At 42.7% G+C, this 18076-nt stretch overlaps 2 protein-coding genes across 4 annotated transcripts in view; both read right to left on the reverse strand.

Moving 5' to 3' along the window:
- rnf144aa (ring finger protein 144aa) overlaps positions 1-5425 on the reverse strand; it is a 68933-nt gene extending 63508 nt beyond the window's left edge. The window contains exons 1-2 of the mRNA XM_029713946.1: positions 5047-5425; positions 4673-4897 (exon numbers count right to left, since the gene is read on the reverse strand). The gene's annotated coding sequence lies outside the window, so the exon portion shown is untranslated. The remainder of the gene's footprint in view (positions 1-4672; positions 4898-5046) is intronic.
- A 7228-nt stretch (positions 5426-12653) lies between these two features.
- On the reverse strand, positions 12654-17984 carry rsad2 (radical S-adenosyl methionine domain containing 2). 3 transcript variants are annotated; one of them, XM_029713949.1, is made up of 7 exons: positions 17816-17984; positions 15330-15587; positions 15042-15203; positions 14346-14575; positions 14068-14217; positions 13741-13773; positions 12654-13289 (listed from the first exon to the last, which is right to left on the reverse strand). In XM_029713949.1, the coding sequence occupies exons 1-7, from the start codon at positions 17835-17837 to the stop codon at positions 13125-13127; spliced, it is 1020 nt and encodes a 339-aa protein (XP_029569809.1). In that variant the 5' UTR covers positions 17838-17984; the 3' UTR covers positions 12654-13124. The 3 variants fall into 3 exon arrangements, with proteins under 3 accessions (XP_029569809.1, XP_029569810.1, XP_029569808.1); XM_029713950.1 differs by lacking the exon at positions 17816-17984 and adding an exon at positions 17205-17756; XM_029713948.1 differs by lacking the exon at positions 17816-17984 and having other exon boundaries at positions 15330-15828.
- Between the last annotated feature and the right edge of the window lie 92 nt (positions 17985-18076).

The following is an 18076-nucleotide window of genomic DNA, read 5'->3' on the forward strand; positions in this document are numbered from 1 at the left end:
ACTAAACTAATTTGTGCACAACATTTCAGAAAAATAAGCTTTTTCTGCGTAAGGACAATTTTAGCTCATGAAACATGGAACCAACATTTTACATGTTGTGTTTATATTTTTGTTCAGTGTATATTTCACAAGTTTTGACAGAGTACAGTACAGTTCAACAGAGTATAGTAAAGTACAGTAAAGTAGAGTCGAGTTCAGTACAATACAGTAGAGATGCTAAGCTACAAGACTGTTTCGCTAGCACAGACTGGGATTCATCTGATAACATTTAGGAATTTACCACATCAGTCACCGGCTTCAATGATAAGTGCATTGATGACGTCCGCCCCACAGTGACCGTACTGTACATACATATCCCTATAAGAAGCCATGTATTACAGGCAAAATCTGCACTGAGTTACAGGCTAGAGTCGCTGCTTTCAAAGAGCGGGACACTAATCCGGACACTTATAAGAAATCCCACTACGACGTCCCATCAAACAGTTAAAACGTCAATACAGCACTAAGATAGAATTCTACTACGCAGGCTCTGACGCTCGTTGGATGTGGCAGGGCTTGCAAACTTTCACGAATAACAAAGGGAAACCCAGCTGCGAGCTGCCCAGTGACGCTATGCTTGCGTCGAGGCAAGCAACACTGAACCATGCATGAGAGCAATAGCGGTTCCGGATGACTGTGATCTCGCTCTCCATAGCCGATGTGAGTTAGTTAAAACAGATTAAGGTTAACATTCACAAGGCCGCGGGCACAGACGGATTACCAGGACTCAGAGCATGCGCTGACCAGCTGGCAAGTGTCTTCCTGACCAAGTCTGTAATACCTACATGTTTCAAGCAGACCACCGTAGTCCCTGTGCCCAAGAATTCCAAAGTAACATGTCTGAATGACTATCTGTAGCCATGAAATGCTTTGAAAGGATGGCCATGGCTCACATAAACACCATCATCCTGGACCCACTCCAATTAACATACCGCCCCAACAGATCTACAAACGACGCAATCTCTATTCAACTCCATACAACCCTCTCCCACCTGGACAAGAGGAACACCTACGCGAGAATGCTGTTCATTGACTATAGCTCAGTGTTCAACTGACTCAATCAGGACCCTGGGACTGAACACCTACCTCTGCAACTGGATCCTGGACTTCCTGACGGGCCACCCCCAGGTGGTGAGAGTAGGAAAACAACCCATTCGCCACACTAACCCTCAACACGGAGGCCACCCATGACTGCATGGCCGCGCATGACTGTAACACTATCATTAAGTTTGCCGACGACACGACGGTTGTTGGCCTGACCACCGATGACGCTGAGACAGCCTACTGAGAAGAAGTCAGTGACCTGGCAGTGTGGTGCTAACCTCTCCCTCAATGTCAGCAAGACAAAGAGCTGATCGTGGACTACAGAAAACAGAGGGCTGAGCACGCCTCCATCCACGCCGACGGGCCTGTAGTAGATCAGGACGAGAGCCTCAAGTTCTTCGGTGTCCACATCACTAAGGAATTATCATGGTATTCACACACACCAGAGTCGTGAAGAAGGCATGACAACGCCTCTTCCCCCACGTGGCAGAAAAAAAAAATGCTATTGGCCTTCAGGTCCTAAAAAAGGTCTACAGCTGCACCATTGAGAACATCTTGACTTGCTCGCTTGGTATGGCAACTGCTTGGCATCCGACCGCAAGGCGCTACAGAGGGTAGTGCATACGGCCCAGTACATCACTGAGGCCGAACTCCCTGCCATCCAGGACCTCTATACCAGGCGGTGTCCAAGGAAGGCCCTAAAAACTATTAGACTCCAGCCACCAAAGTCATAGACTGTTCTCTCTGCTACCGTACGGCAAGCGGAAACAATGCACCAAGTCTGAAACCAACAGGACTCTGAACAGCTTCTACGCCCAAGCCATAAGCCTACTAAACAGTTAGTGAAATATTTGTTAAATTTACAGAAGGCAAATCATTTCTCCAAAACGAAATATAAAATGTTGATATTAGTTGACAGGGGGCTTTACTAAAACATGATTGATTGCGTTTTGATTTCTTACATCTTTTTAGACGTTTTCTAGTAGATATTTTTTTAAAGACCCCTTTTCCGTCTGTGTGACAAGAAATCAAAGCTGCTTATTCTAAATGTTTAGGATGAAAATTGGTTAAAAAAAACGTATCTATGCCTTAATTTAGCCAACATATAGACTCTTAGCTTTCATTTGACACTAAATGTGATATGTTCTTTTGAACTTCACGTTGGTGCTCATGGGTCCTTTTACATGGAAATGACCTAATCATTCACTAGCGGTCTTTTAAAAACTACAGCCGCTCACGTTACACGCCAAGGCAAGGTCAACGGCCATAAAATGCTTGGACGCACATTGCAAAATGCCCATGTACTTATTACTGAAAAGGAGGCTTGTGCTGTTTGAAGCCAACATAACACCCCACACCCAGGTACATGCAGTGCCTGTTTAAATGAAAAGGAATACTCAAGGCTGCAGTCAGTATCATTCATCTGGGCTTTCTGCTGGTAAAGGTGGATGCTTGAGGCAGGACTCACAGTTCTGAGGGATTGGGGAGTGCAATGTTGACTGCGTTCCCAAGAGGCTGGCAGGTACAGTGGGTTCTCAGCCTGCCTCTCATAACCAGCATATCACATCCATTGAAAAACACATCCATCTTCCTCTCATGCAAATCCAGGTCCATTTCCCCCCGAGAGTGGCTCGTCACTCAGTGAATGCATTTCAATAGAACCATTCTTCTCAGAACAATCATTTTTCTTAACGAGAAAACCTTTGGCCATGGAGTTGGATGTGTTTTGTTCCCTAACGGGAATGCCTGCCTCATTCGACTAGGAATAAGAAAAATGGAAACTGCATCACCTTGCATGCCTGTCTGCGAGGCTGTATTTACTTAACCTTTGAAGTGTTTGATACAATACAGAATCATTTAAGGGAAACAGAATCAATTGTAGAGCATGGGCCAGATAAGAGCAGTGATGGTGAGAGAGAAATGGGCATGTATGTACAGTATAACAATGTGTTCTCAGCCTTGACCATGCAGACATGCTCTTTGTTCAGTAGCAGGATGTCATGTCTAGGCCTAATCTTTACCACTGATGTTACCTAGCTGATTTAAAGATGCACTATGCATAAATCACACCGCCATTTCCTGGTTGCTAAAATTCTTATAGCTCGCCTAATTTCAGTTTATGTGACAAAACAAGCAGTCATTGCGTAGAGAACATTGTACCATCTAAACCACTGTAAAATATATTTTCCATAAACAAAAATTATGTATATTCAGCTGCTTGAAGCTGGTGTACAAAACCGAAAGAAAGACGCAAAAATTAAACTTCTAAACGGGAAGCATAGAAATGACACACAAAAGAGATCCACCTCTTCTTAGACTTGCTTTCAACAGGAATGAAAGATCTATAACTCATATTTCTATGTGAATTTGGTCAGGTAGTCCAAAAAAGTGAGATATTGTATCTTTAAATGGAAATGCCATGGCAAGGCACAATATGACCTTTTGGTGCCAACAAAGAGCAGTCGACCAGTCTAAACAACACAGGTTGAGATTAATATTGAAATCAACCTCTGCTGTGTTACAGTGTCATCAATGATCTTTTGTATTTCAATATGTTTACCTTGAAGAATATCATGGATTAGCTTCATCTAGAATCTTTGATATTCATTTTTTATAGTATCACTATATAGCATTTAATGTTACCTTATTCTGGGTGATGACACTCACTAGAACAATAACCCAGGGGGATATTAGACTCACAAACGTGCGTACGTACGTTCACCTAGCTGTGCATCATATTCAACAAAAACTCTAGCAGCCTATCGGATATCAGCGCTGTATCGGTCTCATGGTTGCTGAGGAGCGCTGTACTTGGATAATGATAATGTGGCTGCAGTGTCAACAACAGAGAGCAGCAGCTCATAAAATCATAACAGTGGTCACCACCTGAGTGGATCAACAAATAGTCTTGGCTAAATAAATTGGAGAGCTCGGAGTATAGGCAAGACAAGCAAATGACAAATGCAAAAGCGCTAACTAAACAACAGGTCATTGCAGAACAAAAGGCAATCCTAATGTTGGCACCCTCTCAGTTAATTTTCAATAGGCCTAATGTTATAACAAAAAGCCTACAGTAGGCTGCAACACTATTAAACACTATTTTCTTGCATCAAGAGTATCCCACTGGGCGCAGACGTCAATTCAACGTCTAGTTTTGTTGTCAACAAATGTGAATTCAACCCCCAAAAAATTTACCATGTCATCCAAGTTAAAAATTGTGTGAAAAAAAATATCCAATGATGACTTTTTGTAAATCCAATCCGTTTTCCACGTTGATTCAATGTCATCAATGAAATGACCTGGAAACAACGTTGATTCAACCCGTCTTTGCCCAGTGGGACGCTACTGTAATCTACCTGTGCAATGTAAAAGGTGAGGGATATTTCAGCTGGAATTGCGATAACAATGTACACCTATATTGCAAAGCAAATTCGTTCAAAATTGTCCCTCCGCTTATTACAAGATAACGTTACAGAAACCGTGTCGCCTCGCCTGGACGAGAAACACGGCGCCGGGTTCTCAGGCAGAACTGTCGTGTGTGAACGTTACATCTCGGTGAACATGTTGGAAATAAAAACACAAATATTACCTGGCCTTTTGTGACAGCGCTGTCTTCTTGGTTCGGAAATGACTTCAGGAGCGATGAAAGCAGAACTGCAATGGTTATCTCCTGGAAATATGTAGGTGGCTGATAGCCAGCTGCTACTCGAGAGGCATCGTGAAAGGCAGGTTACAGAGTATCGTTTTCGGTGGTGACTGACATTCTAAATGACTCCATGAATGAATGTATCTGAAAGATTCGACCATGTATCACCTGGAAAGAAACGAATATTATAATCAATGCAAACAACGACTACCGTTATGTGGGTAACGAAAGCAGCACCACAGCTGACAAGCACTAACGCCTGACAGCTACAGTATAGTAGCTGCATGGGGAAATAATGAAAATACTGGTGGACTCACTTGCAACGTCCAGAACGTCCCCTTTACCCGCCTCGAAACCGTTTGCTCACATAACACAAACCGAGCTTATCTCTGCACATAATATTGTGAATGTCACAAGGTGATGTGCCTACCTTGAAAATGCCCTGCAGCACTACACAAATCGTCAACAGTTACCAAAGCCATAAACCCCGCCCAATTCTACAATTTATATTCTAAAAATGTGATTTTGAACCTAACCATAACCACACTGCTAACCTTATACCTATCACTAAACTGTATTAAATTATGGCCAAAAAGCCAATTGTTGTCTTCATGATTTTCGCGGTCGACGCACTGGAATGACGGTAAATGTATGTGAACGTGAACGGTTCTGTTGACTTCTTCTTCTTCGTGTGTCTTTCCGGCAGACTAGACGCTGTGTTGCGTATTGCAGCCTTTCACAGATCGTGCGCATTGCACGTTTCGGTCACCCCCCCCCGCCCCCTCCCCCAAAAAGGGAAAAGGGGAATAGGAAAAACTTAAATTCCACCACCATCTAAACCTGCACCTATACATTATCTCCCAAAACCCATCACCCCATCCCACTACTTTTAGGGTGTAGGCTCCCCTAATGGTATATATAAGTCCGATGATGCTGTGACACACTGCCCCAGACCATGATGGACCAGCCACCTTCAAATCGATCCCGCTCCAGAGTACAGGCCTCAGTGTAACGCTTATTCCTTCGATGATAAACGCAAGTCAGACCATCACCCCTGGTGAGACAAAAACCGCGACTCGTCAATGAAGAGCACTTTTTGCCAGTCCTGTCTGGTCCAGTGACGGTGGGTTTGTGCCCATAGGCGACATTGTTGCCAGTGAGGACCTGCCTTACAACAGGCCTCAAGCCCTCAGTCCAGCCTTTTTCAGTCTATTGTGGACAGTCTGAGCACTGATGGAGGGATTGTGCGTTCCTGGTGTAACTCGGGCAGTTGTTGTTGCCATCCTGTACCTGTCCCGCAGGTGTGATGTTGGGATGTACCGATCCTGTGCAGGTGTTGCTACACGTGGTCTGTCCATCCTGTCTCCCTGTAGCGCTGTCTTAGGCGTCTCACAGTACGGACATTGCAATGTATTGCCCTGGCCACATCTGCAGTCCTCATGCCTCCTTGCAGCATGCCTAAGGCACGTTCACGCAGATGAGCAGGGACCCTGGGCATCTTTTTCAGAGTCAGTAGAAAGGCCTCTTTAGTGTCCTAAGTTTTCATAACTGTGACCTTAATTGCCTACAGTCTGTAAGCTGTTAGTGTATTAACGACCATTCCACAGGTGCATGTTCATTAATTGTTTATGGTTTATTGAACAAGCATGGGAAACATTGTTTAAACCCTTTACAATGAAGATCTGTGAAGTTATTTGTATTTGTACGAATTATCTTTGAAAGACAGGGTCCTGAAAAAGGGATGTTTCTTTTTTTGCTGAGTTTATATACATATATAGTTTTTATATACATATATATACAGTGCCGGTCAAAAGTTTGGACACACCTTCTCATTCCAGGGTTTTTCTTTATTTTTACTATTTTCTACATTGTAGTGAAGACATCAAAACTATGAAACAACACATATGGAATCATATAGTAACCAAAAAAGTGATAAACAAATCAAAATATATTTTATATTTCAGATTCTTCAATGTAGCCACCCTTTGCCTTGATGACCCCTTTGTACACTCTTGGCATTCTCTCAACCAGCTTTACCTGGAATGCTTTTCCAACAGTCTTGGTGGCCTACAAACCTGACTCAGTTACACCAACTCTGTCAGGAGGAATGGGCCAAAATTCACCCAAATTATTGTGGGACGCTTGTGGAAGGCTACCTGGAATGTTTGACCCAAGGTAAACAATTTAAAGGCAATGCTACCAAATACTAATTGAGTGTATGTAAACTTCTGACCCACTGGGAATGTGATGAAATACATTAAAGCTGAAATAAATCATTCTCTCTACTATTATTCTGACATTTCACATTCTTAAAATAAAGTGATGATCCTAACTGACCTAAGACAGGGAATTTTTACTGGGATTAAATGTCAGGAATTGTGAAAAAACTGAGTTTAAATATATTTGGCTATGTATTTGGCTATGTAAACTTCCGACTTCAATTGTATACAAAGACATTTCAATGGAAAACAGGTCAAATGAAATCCAGATAGTTTGCAGTCTTTCCAGCTTCAGTTTGAAGCTATTGTGTTAGCTGTGTTAATGGCTAGGTTCTCTGAAAAACAGTGAGCAGAATTTCTATGCCAGTCAAAAAATGTGCATCGTTAGCGCATTGTTATGGATGTATCCAAATAAATGTCACTAGAAAACAGCTTAAACAAATGCAAATGCGGCTGCTTTGATGTTATTCTGGCTGCACTGTTTGACCTAACTGTAAGTTGGCTAACTAGCAAGGAGGGGATAAGAACGTTCCCAGCCAATTTGGCAATAAAACATTTAGAAAGAACAACTGGGTCGCGGTCATACATTCTGTGTAGAACAAAAAATACTTAATGACTGGGTCATAGAACGATAGAACGAACGACCAGCCGGCTTGGGTAGCAACCTTTGATCTGTGACGGCACTATATCTCGTGAAAGGATGAAATAGTATGAATAAATTCATTTTTATGAAAATAATGTCAACCATCATTTAAATATGTTGGTAACCCATTGTATAAAAGTGATAATGCACTTGATGCCGGTGTTTGGAGGATATATTGGCACGGTTTGCCAGCCCTCAATTTTGTCTCGGGCCTAACAACACCCGTGCCAATATATCCTCCAAACACCGGCTTCGCGGGCATTATCACTTAAATAAACTGGTTATCAACGCAATTAAAACAGTAAACAAGTAATTTTGCATCATACCCGTGGTTTATTGTTTGATATACCACAACTTTCAGCCAACTAACATCCAGGACCCAAACGCCCTGGTTTATCAATAGATATTGTGTTTCTCACTGCAACTCCCCTCCAAGTCTCCGACCACTACCTTGTATCCTTTTCCTTCTCGCTCTCCTCCAACACTACTCACTCTGCCCCTACTCAGATGGTATTGCGCCGTCGCAACCTTCGCTCTCTCTCCCCTGCTACTCTCTCCTCTTCCATCCTATCATCTCTTCCCTCTGCTCAATCCTTCTCCAACCAATCTCCTGATTGTGCCTCCTCAATCCTCCTCTCCTCCCTTTCTGCATCCTTTGACTCTCTATGTCCCCTATCCTCCCGGCCGGCTCAGTCCTCCCCTCCTGCTCCGTGGCTTGACGACTCATTGCGAGCTCACAGAACAGGGCTCCAGGCAGCCGAGCGGAAATGGAGGAAAACTAGCCTCCTGTCACGTCCTAACCAGCAGAGGGAGTAATTGTATTAGTTTTGGTCAGGACGTGGCACAAGGTTTGTGTTTTGTATGTATATCTACGTTCTGTCTAGTTTCGTTTTTCTATGTTTAGGATTGGGTGTTGGACTCTCAATTGGAGGCAGGTGTTTCTAGTTGCCTCTGATTGAGAGTCCTATATAGAGGTGTGTGTTTGGTTTGGTATTTTGTGTAGTAAGTATAGCCTGTTAAACTGCCGGTCTGTCGTTCTTCGTATTGTTGTTTTGGTGTTCACTTTATTTAAAATAAATATTCAAGATGAGCATCCACATTCCTGCTGCGTTTTGGTCCTCTCTACCCGAAGACAGCCGTTACACCTCCCTGCGGACCTGGCATCTTTTCACTCCCCCCTCTCTACATTTTCTTCCTGTTTCTGCTGCTAAAGCCACTTTCTACCACTCTAAATTCCAAGCATCTGCCTCTAACCCTAGGAAGCTCTTTGCCACCTTCTCTCCCTCCTGAATCCTCCTCCCCCTCCCCCCCCTCCTCCCTCTCTGCGGATGACTTCGTCAACCATTTTGAAAAGAAGGTTGACGACATCCGATCCTCATTTGTTAAGTCAAACGACACCGCTGGTCCTGCTCACATTGCCATACCCTATGCTTTGACCTCTTTCTCCCCTCTCTCCCCAGATGAAATCTTGCGACTTGTGACGGCCGGCCACCCAACAACCTGCCCGCTTGACCCTATCCCCTCCTCTCTTCTCCAGACCATTTCCGGAGACCTTCTCCCTTACCTCACCTCGCTCATCAACTCATCCTTGACCGCTGGCTACGTCCCTTCCGTCTTCAAGAGAGCGAGAGTTGCACCCCTTCTCAAAAAACCTACACTCGATCCCTCCGATGTCAACAACTACAGACCAGTATCCCTTCTTTCTTTTCTCTCCAACTCTTGAGCGTGCCGTCCTTGGCCAGCATTCTTGCTATCTCTCTCAGAATGACCTCCTTGATCCAAATCAGTCAGGTTTCAAGACTGGTCATTCAACTGAGACTGCTCTTCTCTGTGTCACGGAGGCTCTCCGCACTGCTAAAGCTAACTCTCTCTCCTCTGCTCTCATCCTTCTAGACCTATCTGTTGCCTTTGATACTGTGAACCATCAGATCCTCCTCTCCACCCTCTCCGTGTTGGGCATCTCCGGCGCAGCTCACTCTTGGATTGCGTCCTACCTGACAGGTCGCTCCTACCAGGTGGCGTGGCGAGAATTCGTCTCCGCACCACGTGCTCTCACCACTGGTGTCCCCCAGGGCTCAGTTCTAGGCCCTCTCCTATTCTTGCTATACACCAAGTCACTTGGCTCTGTCATATCCTCACATGGTCTCTCCTATCATTGCTACGCAGACGACACACAATTAATCTTCTCCTTTCCCCCTTCTGATAACCAGGTGGCGAATAATATCTCTGCATGTCTGGCAGATATATCAGTGTGGATGACGGATCACCACCTCAAGCTGAACCTCGGCAAGACGGAGCTGCTCTTCCTCCCGGGTAAGGACTGCCCGTTCCATGATCTCCCCATATCACGGTTGACTACTCCATTGTGTCCTCCTCCCAGAGTGCTAAGAGCCTTGGCGTGACCCTGGACAACACCCTGTCGTTCTCCTCTAACATCAAGGCGGTGACCCGATCCTGTAGGTTCATGCTCTACAACATTCGCAGAGTACGACCCTGCCTTACACAGGAAGCGGCGCAGGTCCTAATCCAGGCACTTGTCATCTCCCGTCTGGATTACTGCAACTCGCTGTTGGCGGGGCTCCTTGCCTGTGCCATTAAACCCCTACAACTCATCCAGAACGCCGCAGCCCGTCTGGTGTTCGACCTTCCCAAGTTCTCTCACGTCACCCCGCTCCTCAGCACACTCCACTGGCTTCCAGTTGAAGCTCGCATCTGCTACAAGACCACGGTGCTTGCCTACGGAGCTGTGAGGGGAACGGCACCTCCGTACCTTCAGGCTCTGATCAGTCCCTACACCCAAAGAAGGGCACTGCGTTCATCCACCTCTGGCCTGCTCGCCTCCCTACCTCTGCGGAAGCACAGTTCCCGCTCAGCCCAGTCAAAACTGTTCGCTGCTCTGGCACCCCAATGGTGGAACAAGCTCCCTCACGACGCCAGGACAGCGGAGTCAATCACCACCTTCCAGAGACACCTGAAACCCCACCTCTTTAAGGAATACCTGGGATAGGACAAAGTAATCCTTCTAAACCCCCCCCACCCTCACCCCCAAAAATATATAGATTGTAAAGTGGTTGTTCCACTGGATATCATAAGGTGAATGCACCAATTTGTAAGTCGCTCTGGATAAGAGTGTCTGCTAAATGACGTAAATGTGTTTAACTTTTTTTAAATGACGAATGGCATTTTGCTTTCAGTGTCGATGGCTCATTATGAATACGTAGGATTACCCAACTGAGTACATTTCACTATCAAATGTTCACTCATCAACGGCCTGGTTGGAGATTAAATCATTTTATTTTGCAATTTCTGAATTACAGTTCTTATTGATAGGCCTATTACAAATTGAATCAGTGACTGTGTCAAATTCCATTCTGGTCAGGCAATTAATTTTTTTGCTATATTATGGACTAATACCAATAAATGGAAAAAAGGTGTTTACTGTAGGAAAGCACTAACATTGATCAGCATAGCAATAGCAAGGTGTCACGTCCTGACCAGTAAAAGGGGTTGTTTGTTATTGTAGTGTGGTCAGGGCGTGGCAGAGGGTGTTTGTTTTGTGTGTTTCGGGGTTTTGGTGTATGTTCTATATTTTCTATGTGTTTATCTGGGTTTTCTATTTCTATGTTGGTATTTTGGACCGACCTCCAATTAGAGGAAGCTGGTTGTCGTGCCTCTAATTGGAGGCCATATTTAAAGTGGGTTTATTTTCTCTTGTGTTTGTGTGTGGTTGTTTCCGTGTATAGTCAGCACCTTACAGGACTGTTTTCATCGTTTGTTTTGTGTAAGTGTTTTGTTTTGTTTTTCCTTCAATAAAAGAAGATAATTCATATACCCGCTGCGTTTTGGTCCACTACCTACAACGACGCTTATGACACAAGGAAGGAAATATCTAATGTTTTAGAACAGAAAGAAGAATATGAAGAAAGGAAAACAAGGAAAGAAAATTAAGCTTTACTTGATTTAGGTATTCAGCTTCAGTAGCAACCGATGAAGGCTTATAGGCCTGCTTAATATAAGGGGGACTGACTATTGTCCCATTGAGAATTTCCAGATCTGATGAGACAAAGATCAAGACAAGATTACAACATACTGTAGTAAACAGAGACATTATGTCAGTCCCAAGAGAACCCCTCCTCTTCGTGCTCTAGTGAGCAATCTTATCAGGGGTGGGGATTTGAGTTACCTCAATACACATTTACTGAACATTTAGGCTACAGTAGGCCTACAACACACTGGGGCAGCAGGTAGCCTAGTGGTTAGATGTCACAGTATCCACAGAAGGTGGCGCCCCTCCTCGGTCGGGCGGCGCTCGTCGTCGCCGGTCTACTAGCTGCCACCGATCTATGTTTCTGTGTCTTTTGGTTTTGTCTGTCTAGGTCCGCACCTGTTCCTTGTTTGTCATTAGTGGGGGGGGGGGGTATTTAGTTTGTCCTTTTGTGTTTAGGAATTCGTGCGGGATTGTTTGTATGTCACTAAGAGGGCAGGTGGTAGTTAGAGCTGCCTTAGTATTCAGCGTGTTGCTATACTGTATTGTGTTTGCCGGGGTGCGCCCCGTGCGTTATCGTTTTGGAACGAGTCTCCTCTTTGGGTGTTGTGCGCACCCTGTGCTTTTTCGGCTACCTTATTTTCAACGGTGGAATAAAACTTCTGTGCTACCGGACCTCAGTCTCCTGCTCTTGACTCTGCCCCCTTTCCTGCTCCTAAGAAAACGTGACATTAGAACATTGGGCCAGTAACCGAAAGGCTGCTAGATTGAACCCTGAGCTGACAAGGTAAAATTCTGTAATTCTGAACAAGGCAGTTAACCCACTGTTCCTAGGCCGTCATTGTAAATAAGAATTTGTTCTTAACTGACTTGCCTAGTTAAATAAAGGTAAACCCCCCCCCCCCAAAATAACATTTACAGAAAACTGAAATGCATGGAGAATAAGAGCATATAACTTTAAGCTACAGTATTCGCCTCTTAAAATTGGAATGGTTGTATGGCAACAAACCTGATAAGATAATGAGCAAATGTACTTACTGTAAATAGATTGTGATTAACAAACATCATTCTGTATCATGCAATGTCATAATTTTGTATTTATTTGAGATACATTACAAACAGAGAGAGATGTAACACACTGCAATTCATAAATTCCCTACACTTCAATCAAGGTGCTAAATTCCAAATGCTACATGAAAGTGCAAATAAGCCTCTTGGTTGGTGAATAGAAAATGTAAACAAATTTGGATAACAGGGTATATAAGAAAATTCAAACAAAACTGGGCATACAAAAAGTTATTATTATCTTGTGGGATAGTGAGTGATTAAATAGTTGTCCCTGTAGAGTAGCTGTGTTGTGTGATTTTACTACAAATTAAAGGTACTCAAACGCCTCAACATATAGCAGTAAAGGATTCCAACATAAATATTTATGACATTCTAAAAGTTAAGTGTAAAGTGCAGTTAAACAGGCGGAAACTATTTTTATAGAAAAACATACAGAAAATATATACAGAAGTGTAGCAATAACTTATTATAATGTGTGAATCACCACTCTAGCCGCATGTCAGCTTTGCTCCACACATATTTCCCTCCTCTCTTTAGAAACATCTTCTCGTCAAAGCCACTGAACTGAATGGCCTCTTCCACGCCAACATCAAGGATGGACTTGGATGGATCTTTCCTCCCCTCTCGGCAATCCAGGAAACGCATCTAAAACAGCATTTAAAAAAATAGAATTCATAAGCATTTAGAACATGAAGAATCATTTATAAAGAATTTTATAAGCATTTATAAAGGCTTAATCATGAAAGTTATTATAAAGTATTACCAACTGTTCATAGAAGAGCCTCTTGACAATCTAGTCCATTATCAAAATATCATTGCTATGAAACCTCATAACTAATAAATATAAAATATCTACAAAACAGCATCTCATTTCATCCTTCTCAAAGCCTGTAAATCCACTCTGATCAAGATTGAAGCCACACGTTACTCTGGGACTTACTATGTGAAGGTACATGTCTATAAATCTCAATCGATGAGAAGCATTTAGACAGCTGTTCAATAGTTCTGATGGATGAGGACTGTCTCCTGGGATGCTAAGACTTGGAATGTAGAGTGAGTATCATGGAAAATGACAGATTGAAAAAAAAGGACTTACATATTCATCCAGAATGAGGTAGGAATCTCTCATCTGACAAGAGAAGACAACAAGGAAACATGTTAATGTCAAAACTATTTTGTATTACAATATTGTCCACATGCAACCCAAAAGATGGTTCTACCTGGAACCAAAACGGCTTCTCCTATAGGGACAGCAGACGAACCCTTTCGGAACCCTTTTTTCTAATAGTGTACTTTAAACCTTAATAGCATTTGGAAACAACTTAAATAGAGTAGCAGTTGTTGAATCATCATAATATATATAACGGACAATAAAAAAAAACGATAATATTGTGTCGTCTTTGTCTTAAGTCCAGTCCCATACCTTCTGATTGGACTCTGGTACCAGGCAGTTGATGCTGCTGTGTCTATCCAGGAAGTCCTGAAACTGCTGGTCACTGATGAGAAACCTCTCTGCCTCCCTGAGACTGTTCTCCCCAGCGTTCTCACCATCGATCAGCAGACACTGGAACACCTATACAGCACACACAGTGAAGTCAAGGCCATACAACTTATTTGTTACATCTATGGTATGAGAAGACGCCTCTATTCACAGATACAGCAGTACTGGTGTGTAATGTTAATGCATTGGAACACCCTAACCTTCCAGCGTACAGGGTTGAGTTTGGTGATGTTTTCTCTCATGTCTTCATCCACATTGAAGGTGTTGATCACAGAGTTAATTTTGAATGCCACTTTGTACTTCCGGCACCACTCACGGACCTTGCAGAGGTTGTCCAGGTGGCTCTTCCTACCCTGGGCTCTGCCAATAGTTTGGTTGGTGTCCTCGTCAAAGCTGTCACAGGAAATGGCCAGAATGTCCAGGTATTCGCCTGTGAGGACAAGGAGAGTTTTGGTAATAAAACTGATATCATCTCAAATAATTGTATTTTGAAACCCCAATGTATTGTAAATGTATAAATATCCACACATTCACGTGATAGTTTAGATTTATTGAGATAAAATATCAACAAGTCTTTTTTTAAAACACCTTGATGATCAAAGTATGCCTTTTATGATGAGTCCTACGTTTTGTAAGGAGTCAACTGTGAAGCCTTTCAAATAAAACGTGTGAAACGCTTCTCTGAGTTTGCATTTTGTGACCTCATATCAAAAACTAACCCGATGCTGACATCTAGTGTCAATCACATTGACTTTTTTTCCCCTGACCGCATGAGAATAATGAGGATTGTTTGTTTATTATGGGTGCTTTATGATATAATGATGATCACTTGGGTAACGTTGGTCAGCCTACCATATTTTCTTTTAACACAGAAATGAAAATGAAAACCATCTTACCATACGTTTGGAACCACTTTTCTCTGATCATGCTGCCATTGCTGACAATACTGACACTTGGGAGCTGTAGGTCGTGTTTGCAGTATTGGACTAATTTCCCCAAGAAATCACCTCTGTCGTGTATGAAAGGCTCTCCACCAGAAAAGTTAATTTTTTCCAGTCCTGCAAAAAGAATGAAATTCTGAATTGTAAACACTGAATATAATATTAAATTACATAGAAATAGGCTATAATAATACTGTCATAACATATCATGTGAACTTAAATATCATATTTGGGCAAACTTACCTGATTCCTTCAGAAGCTGTAAACCTCTCTTTGCTTCCTCAATAGGTAGGACAAAAGACGTTTTTGCAGTGTGGAAACAAAAACCGCACTTATAATTGCACTGTCGGGTAAAATGGTAATTGACACTGCTTGGAGTTGCCGCAGCTTGAGATATATTTTTCACCTCCTTGATTGTAGCTGGATTGACTTTTCCTGTAGAAGATAACTGTGATGTGTTGTGCATCTGCGGTACGCGCCCACCGATCCAGGCCAGGACAGCTGCAAATATGCACTGGAGGTTATTTATGCAAAGCTGTAGGAACATCTTTACAAACACGACTTGAGTAGAGAACAATATTCTTAGTCTTCACCTGTCCTGTCCAGTTGAAATGTCTGATGCAGGGCTCACTTGACTCTATGTATACCGCGATACACGAAGCATCACATGGCGTTGTAAAGTAACTGACGTTTCATCAAAACATCATCTGGGCAGTTTCTATTTGCGAATAATGAAACCGAACAAGGAAACCGAACATTCCACATTTGAATAGGCCTCCCACAAGCCGAAAACAGGTTGAATCAATGTTGTTTCCACGTCATTTCAACCCCCCCCCCAAAAAAAATGTAATGTGATTATGTTGAATCAACGTGGATAACTGATTGGATTTGTAAAACGTTTTTTTGTCGATTTCACATTTAATTCACGTTTGTTGACAACTCAACCAAATGTAGGCTAAATCAAAACTAAACATTGAACTGACACCTGTGCCCAATGGCTAACAACTGTATGAGTAGTGGTGCAATTAGGCTTAATGGCCATCACTGCAGTGCTCTAAAAACTAACTTAAAAATAAAATCATGCCTTGATTCAAATTCAGTCCTATTACATGCCTACATGCGTAAGCGCTTATAACAAAAAATCCTGCGCGTTGAATAGGCCATCATACCCTAATAGTGCCATGCAAATTAGCTGACTCATTAGCGCAATTTAGGTGAGAACATGGGACAGGATGCAACAGCCATACTATGATAGGCCCACCTCTCTGCATTCCAAACACTTAAAAGACACACCCTATCCCCGCAGCCCTCAAATTAAGTGGACACTTCTGATGAAGTATCATGACGTCTGACGAGTATACAGTACACTTGCCGGGCAAGGGGCGAGGGAGGAAGGAATGATTTTTAAATGGATCGCCCTTGCATGGAAATTCGTCACTCATTCTGTCACGCCCTGACCATAGAGAGCCATTGTTTCTCTATGGTGAAGTGGTTCAGGGCGTGACTCGGGGGTGATCTAGTTGATTTATTTCTATGTGGGGTTCTAGGTTTTATTTTCTATGTTGGTGATTTGTATGATTCCAATTAGAGGCAGCTGGTAATCGTTGTCTCTAATTGGGGATCATACTTAAGTAGCTTGTTTTTCACTTGGGGGTTATGGGATATTGTTTGTGTAGTTGCATTGTAGTCACGGTTCGTTTATGCTTTATTTGTTTTGTATTTTTGTAAAGTTTCACTTTCTAATAAATTATGTGGAACGCTGCGCCTTGGTCCGATCATTCCAACGAACGTGACAGTCATCCCGCGATGATTGTGTTTTCAGCCACAGGTAGCTTGTGCGTGCTTTATATGCGCTACAGTCAGTTATGTCTACTTATATGTCTACTTATATGAACTATATAATTATTAATATACGCTTACTCTATGATAGCTAGCAAATTATTTAGCTAACTGACGTTAGCCTGCCTAGCTGGAACTTCTGAAGGACATTTTTTTTATTTCTACAATTTCCAAAAGCTAACCAAACAAAAACATCATTACTTTTACGAGACGTGTTTGTGCCATCATTGCATTAGTAGCACAATTTCTAACCTTTTTACATTAGTTATTTTTACTTACACTTGTATGTTGACTTATCCATATTGATGTTGAGGTTTTATGTTTCGGCTGACTTTTCTTAGCGATGTACAATCATCATGAATTGAATTATGGGATGTTTCAGGCCCGACCTGAACATAATTGTATACTCGCAAACTCAATAAAAATGAGGGCTGAGGGGCTTACATTGCGAACTTCCCTTGTTTGGCTAATCGTTTGGACCGACGTCCAAGATGGTGACGGGGATTCCGCCAAGGGCATAAGGCGAGGGTAAGAGGACGATGGTGTGTCTTTTATGAGATTGAAACGCAGCCCTTATCTCAGACCGTCAGGTGCACATTGCATCGCTTTCGTTTTTGGTATTATGGCTCAAGTTTCAGTTTGCTCGTCAAGCGCGTCATGAGTTTCGTTTTCTCGTCAGTTTCCCAAATCAGGCGTGCTATTTTGTGATTTTAATCCTACATTTAACCACACTGCTAACCTTATGCCTATCACTTAGCTTATTTAAATTCTGACCAAAAAGCTCATTGTTGACCAAAGAAAAACATCATTACTTTTACGAGACGTGTTTGTGCCATCATTTGCATTAGTAGCACAATTTCTAACCTTTTTACATTTGTTTTTTTACTTACACTTGTATGTTAACTTATCCATATTGACGTTGAGGTTTTAAATTTCGCCAGACTTTTCTTAGCGGATGTACAATCATTGCTAATTGAATTATGGGGGGTTTCAGGCCCCGAAGTGAACATAATTGTACACTCGCAAACTCCATTAAAAACGAGGGCTGAGGGGCTTACGTTGCTTGGCTATTCATTTGGACCGACGACAAATATGGCCACGGGGATTCCCCCAAGGGCATACGGCAAGCGTAAGTGGACAAGGGTGTGTCT

This window comes from Salmo trutta, chromosome 25, assembly GCF_901001165.1.
Source record: "Salmo trutta chromosome 25, fSalTru1.1, whole genome shotgun sequence".
NCBI classification, from domain to species: Eukaryota; Metazoa; Chordata; class Actinopteri; order Salmoniformes; family Salmonidae; genus Salmo; species Salmo trutta.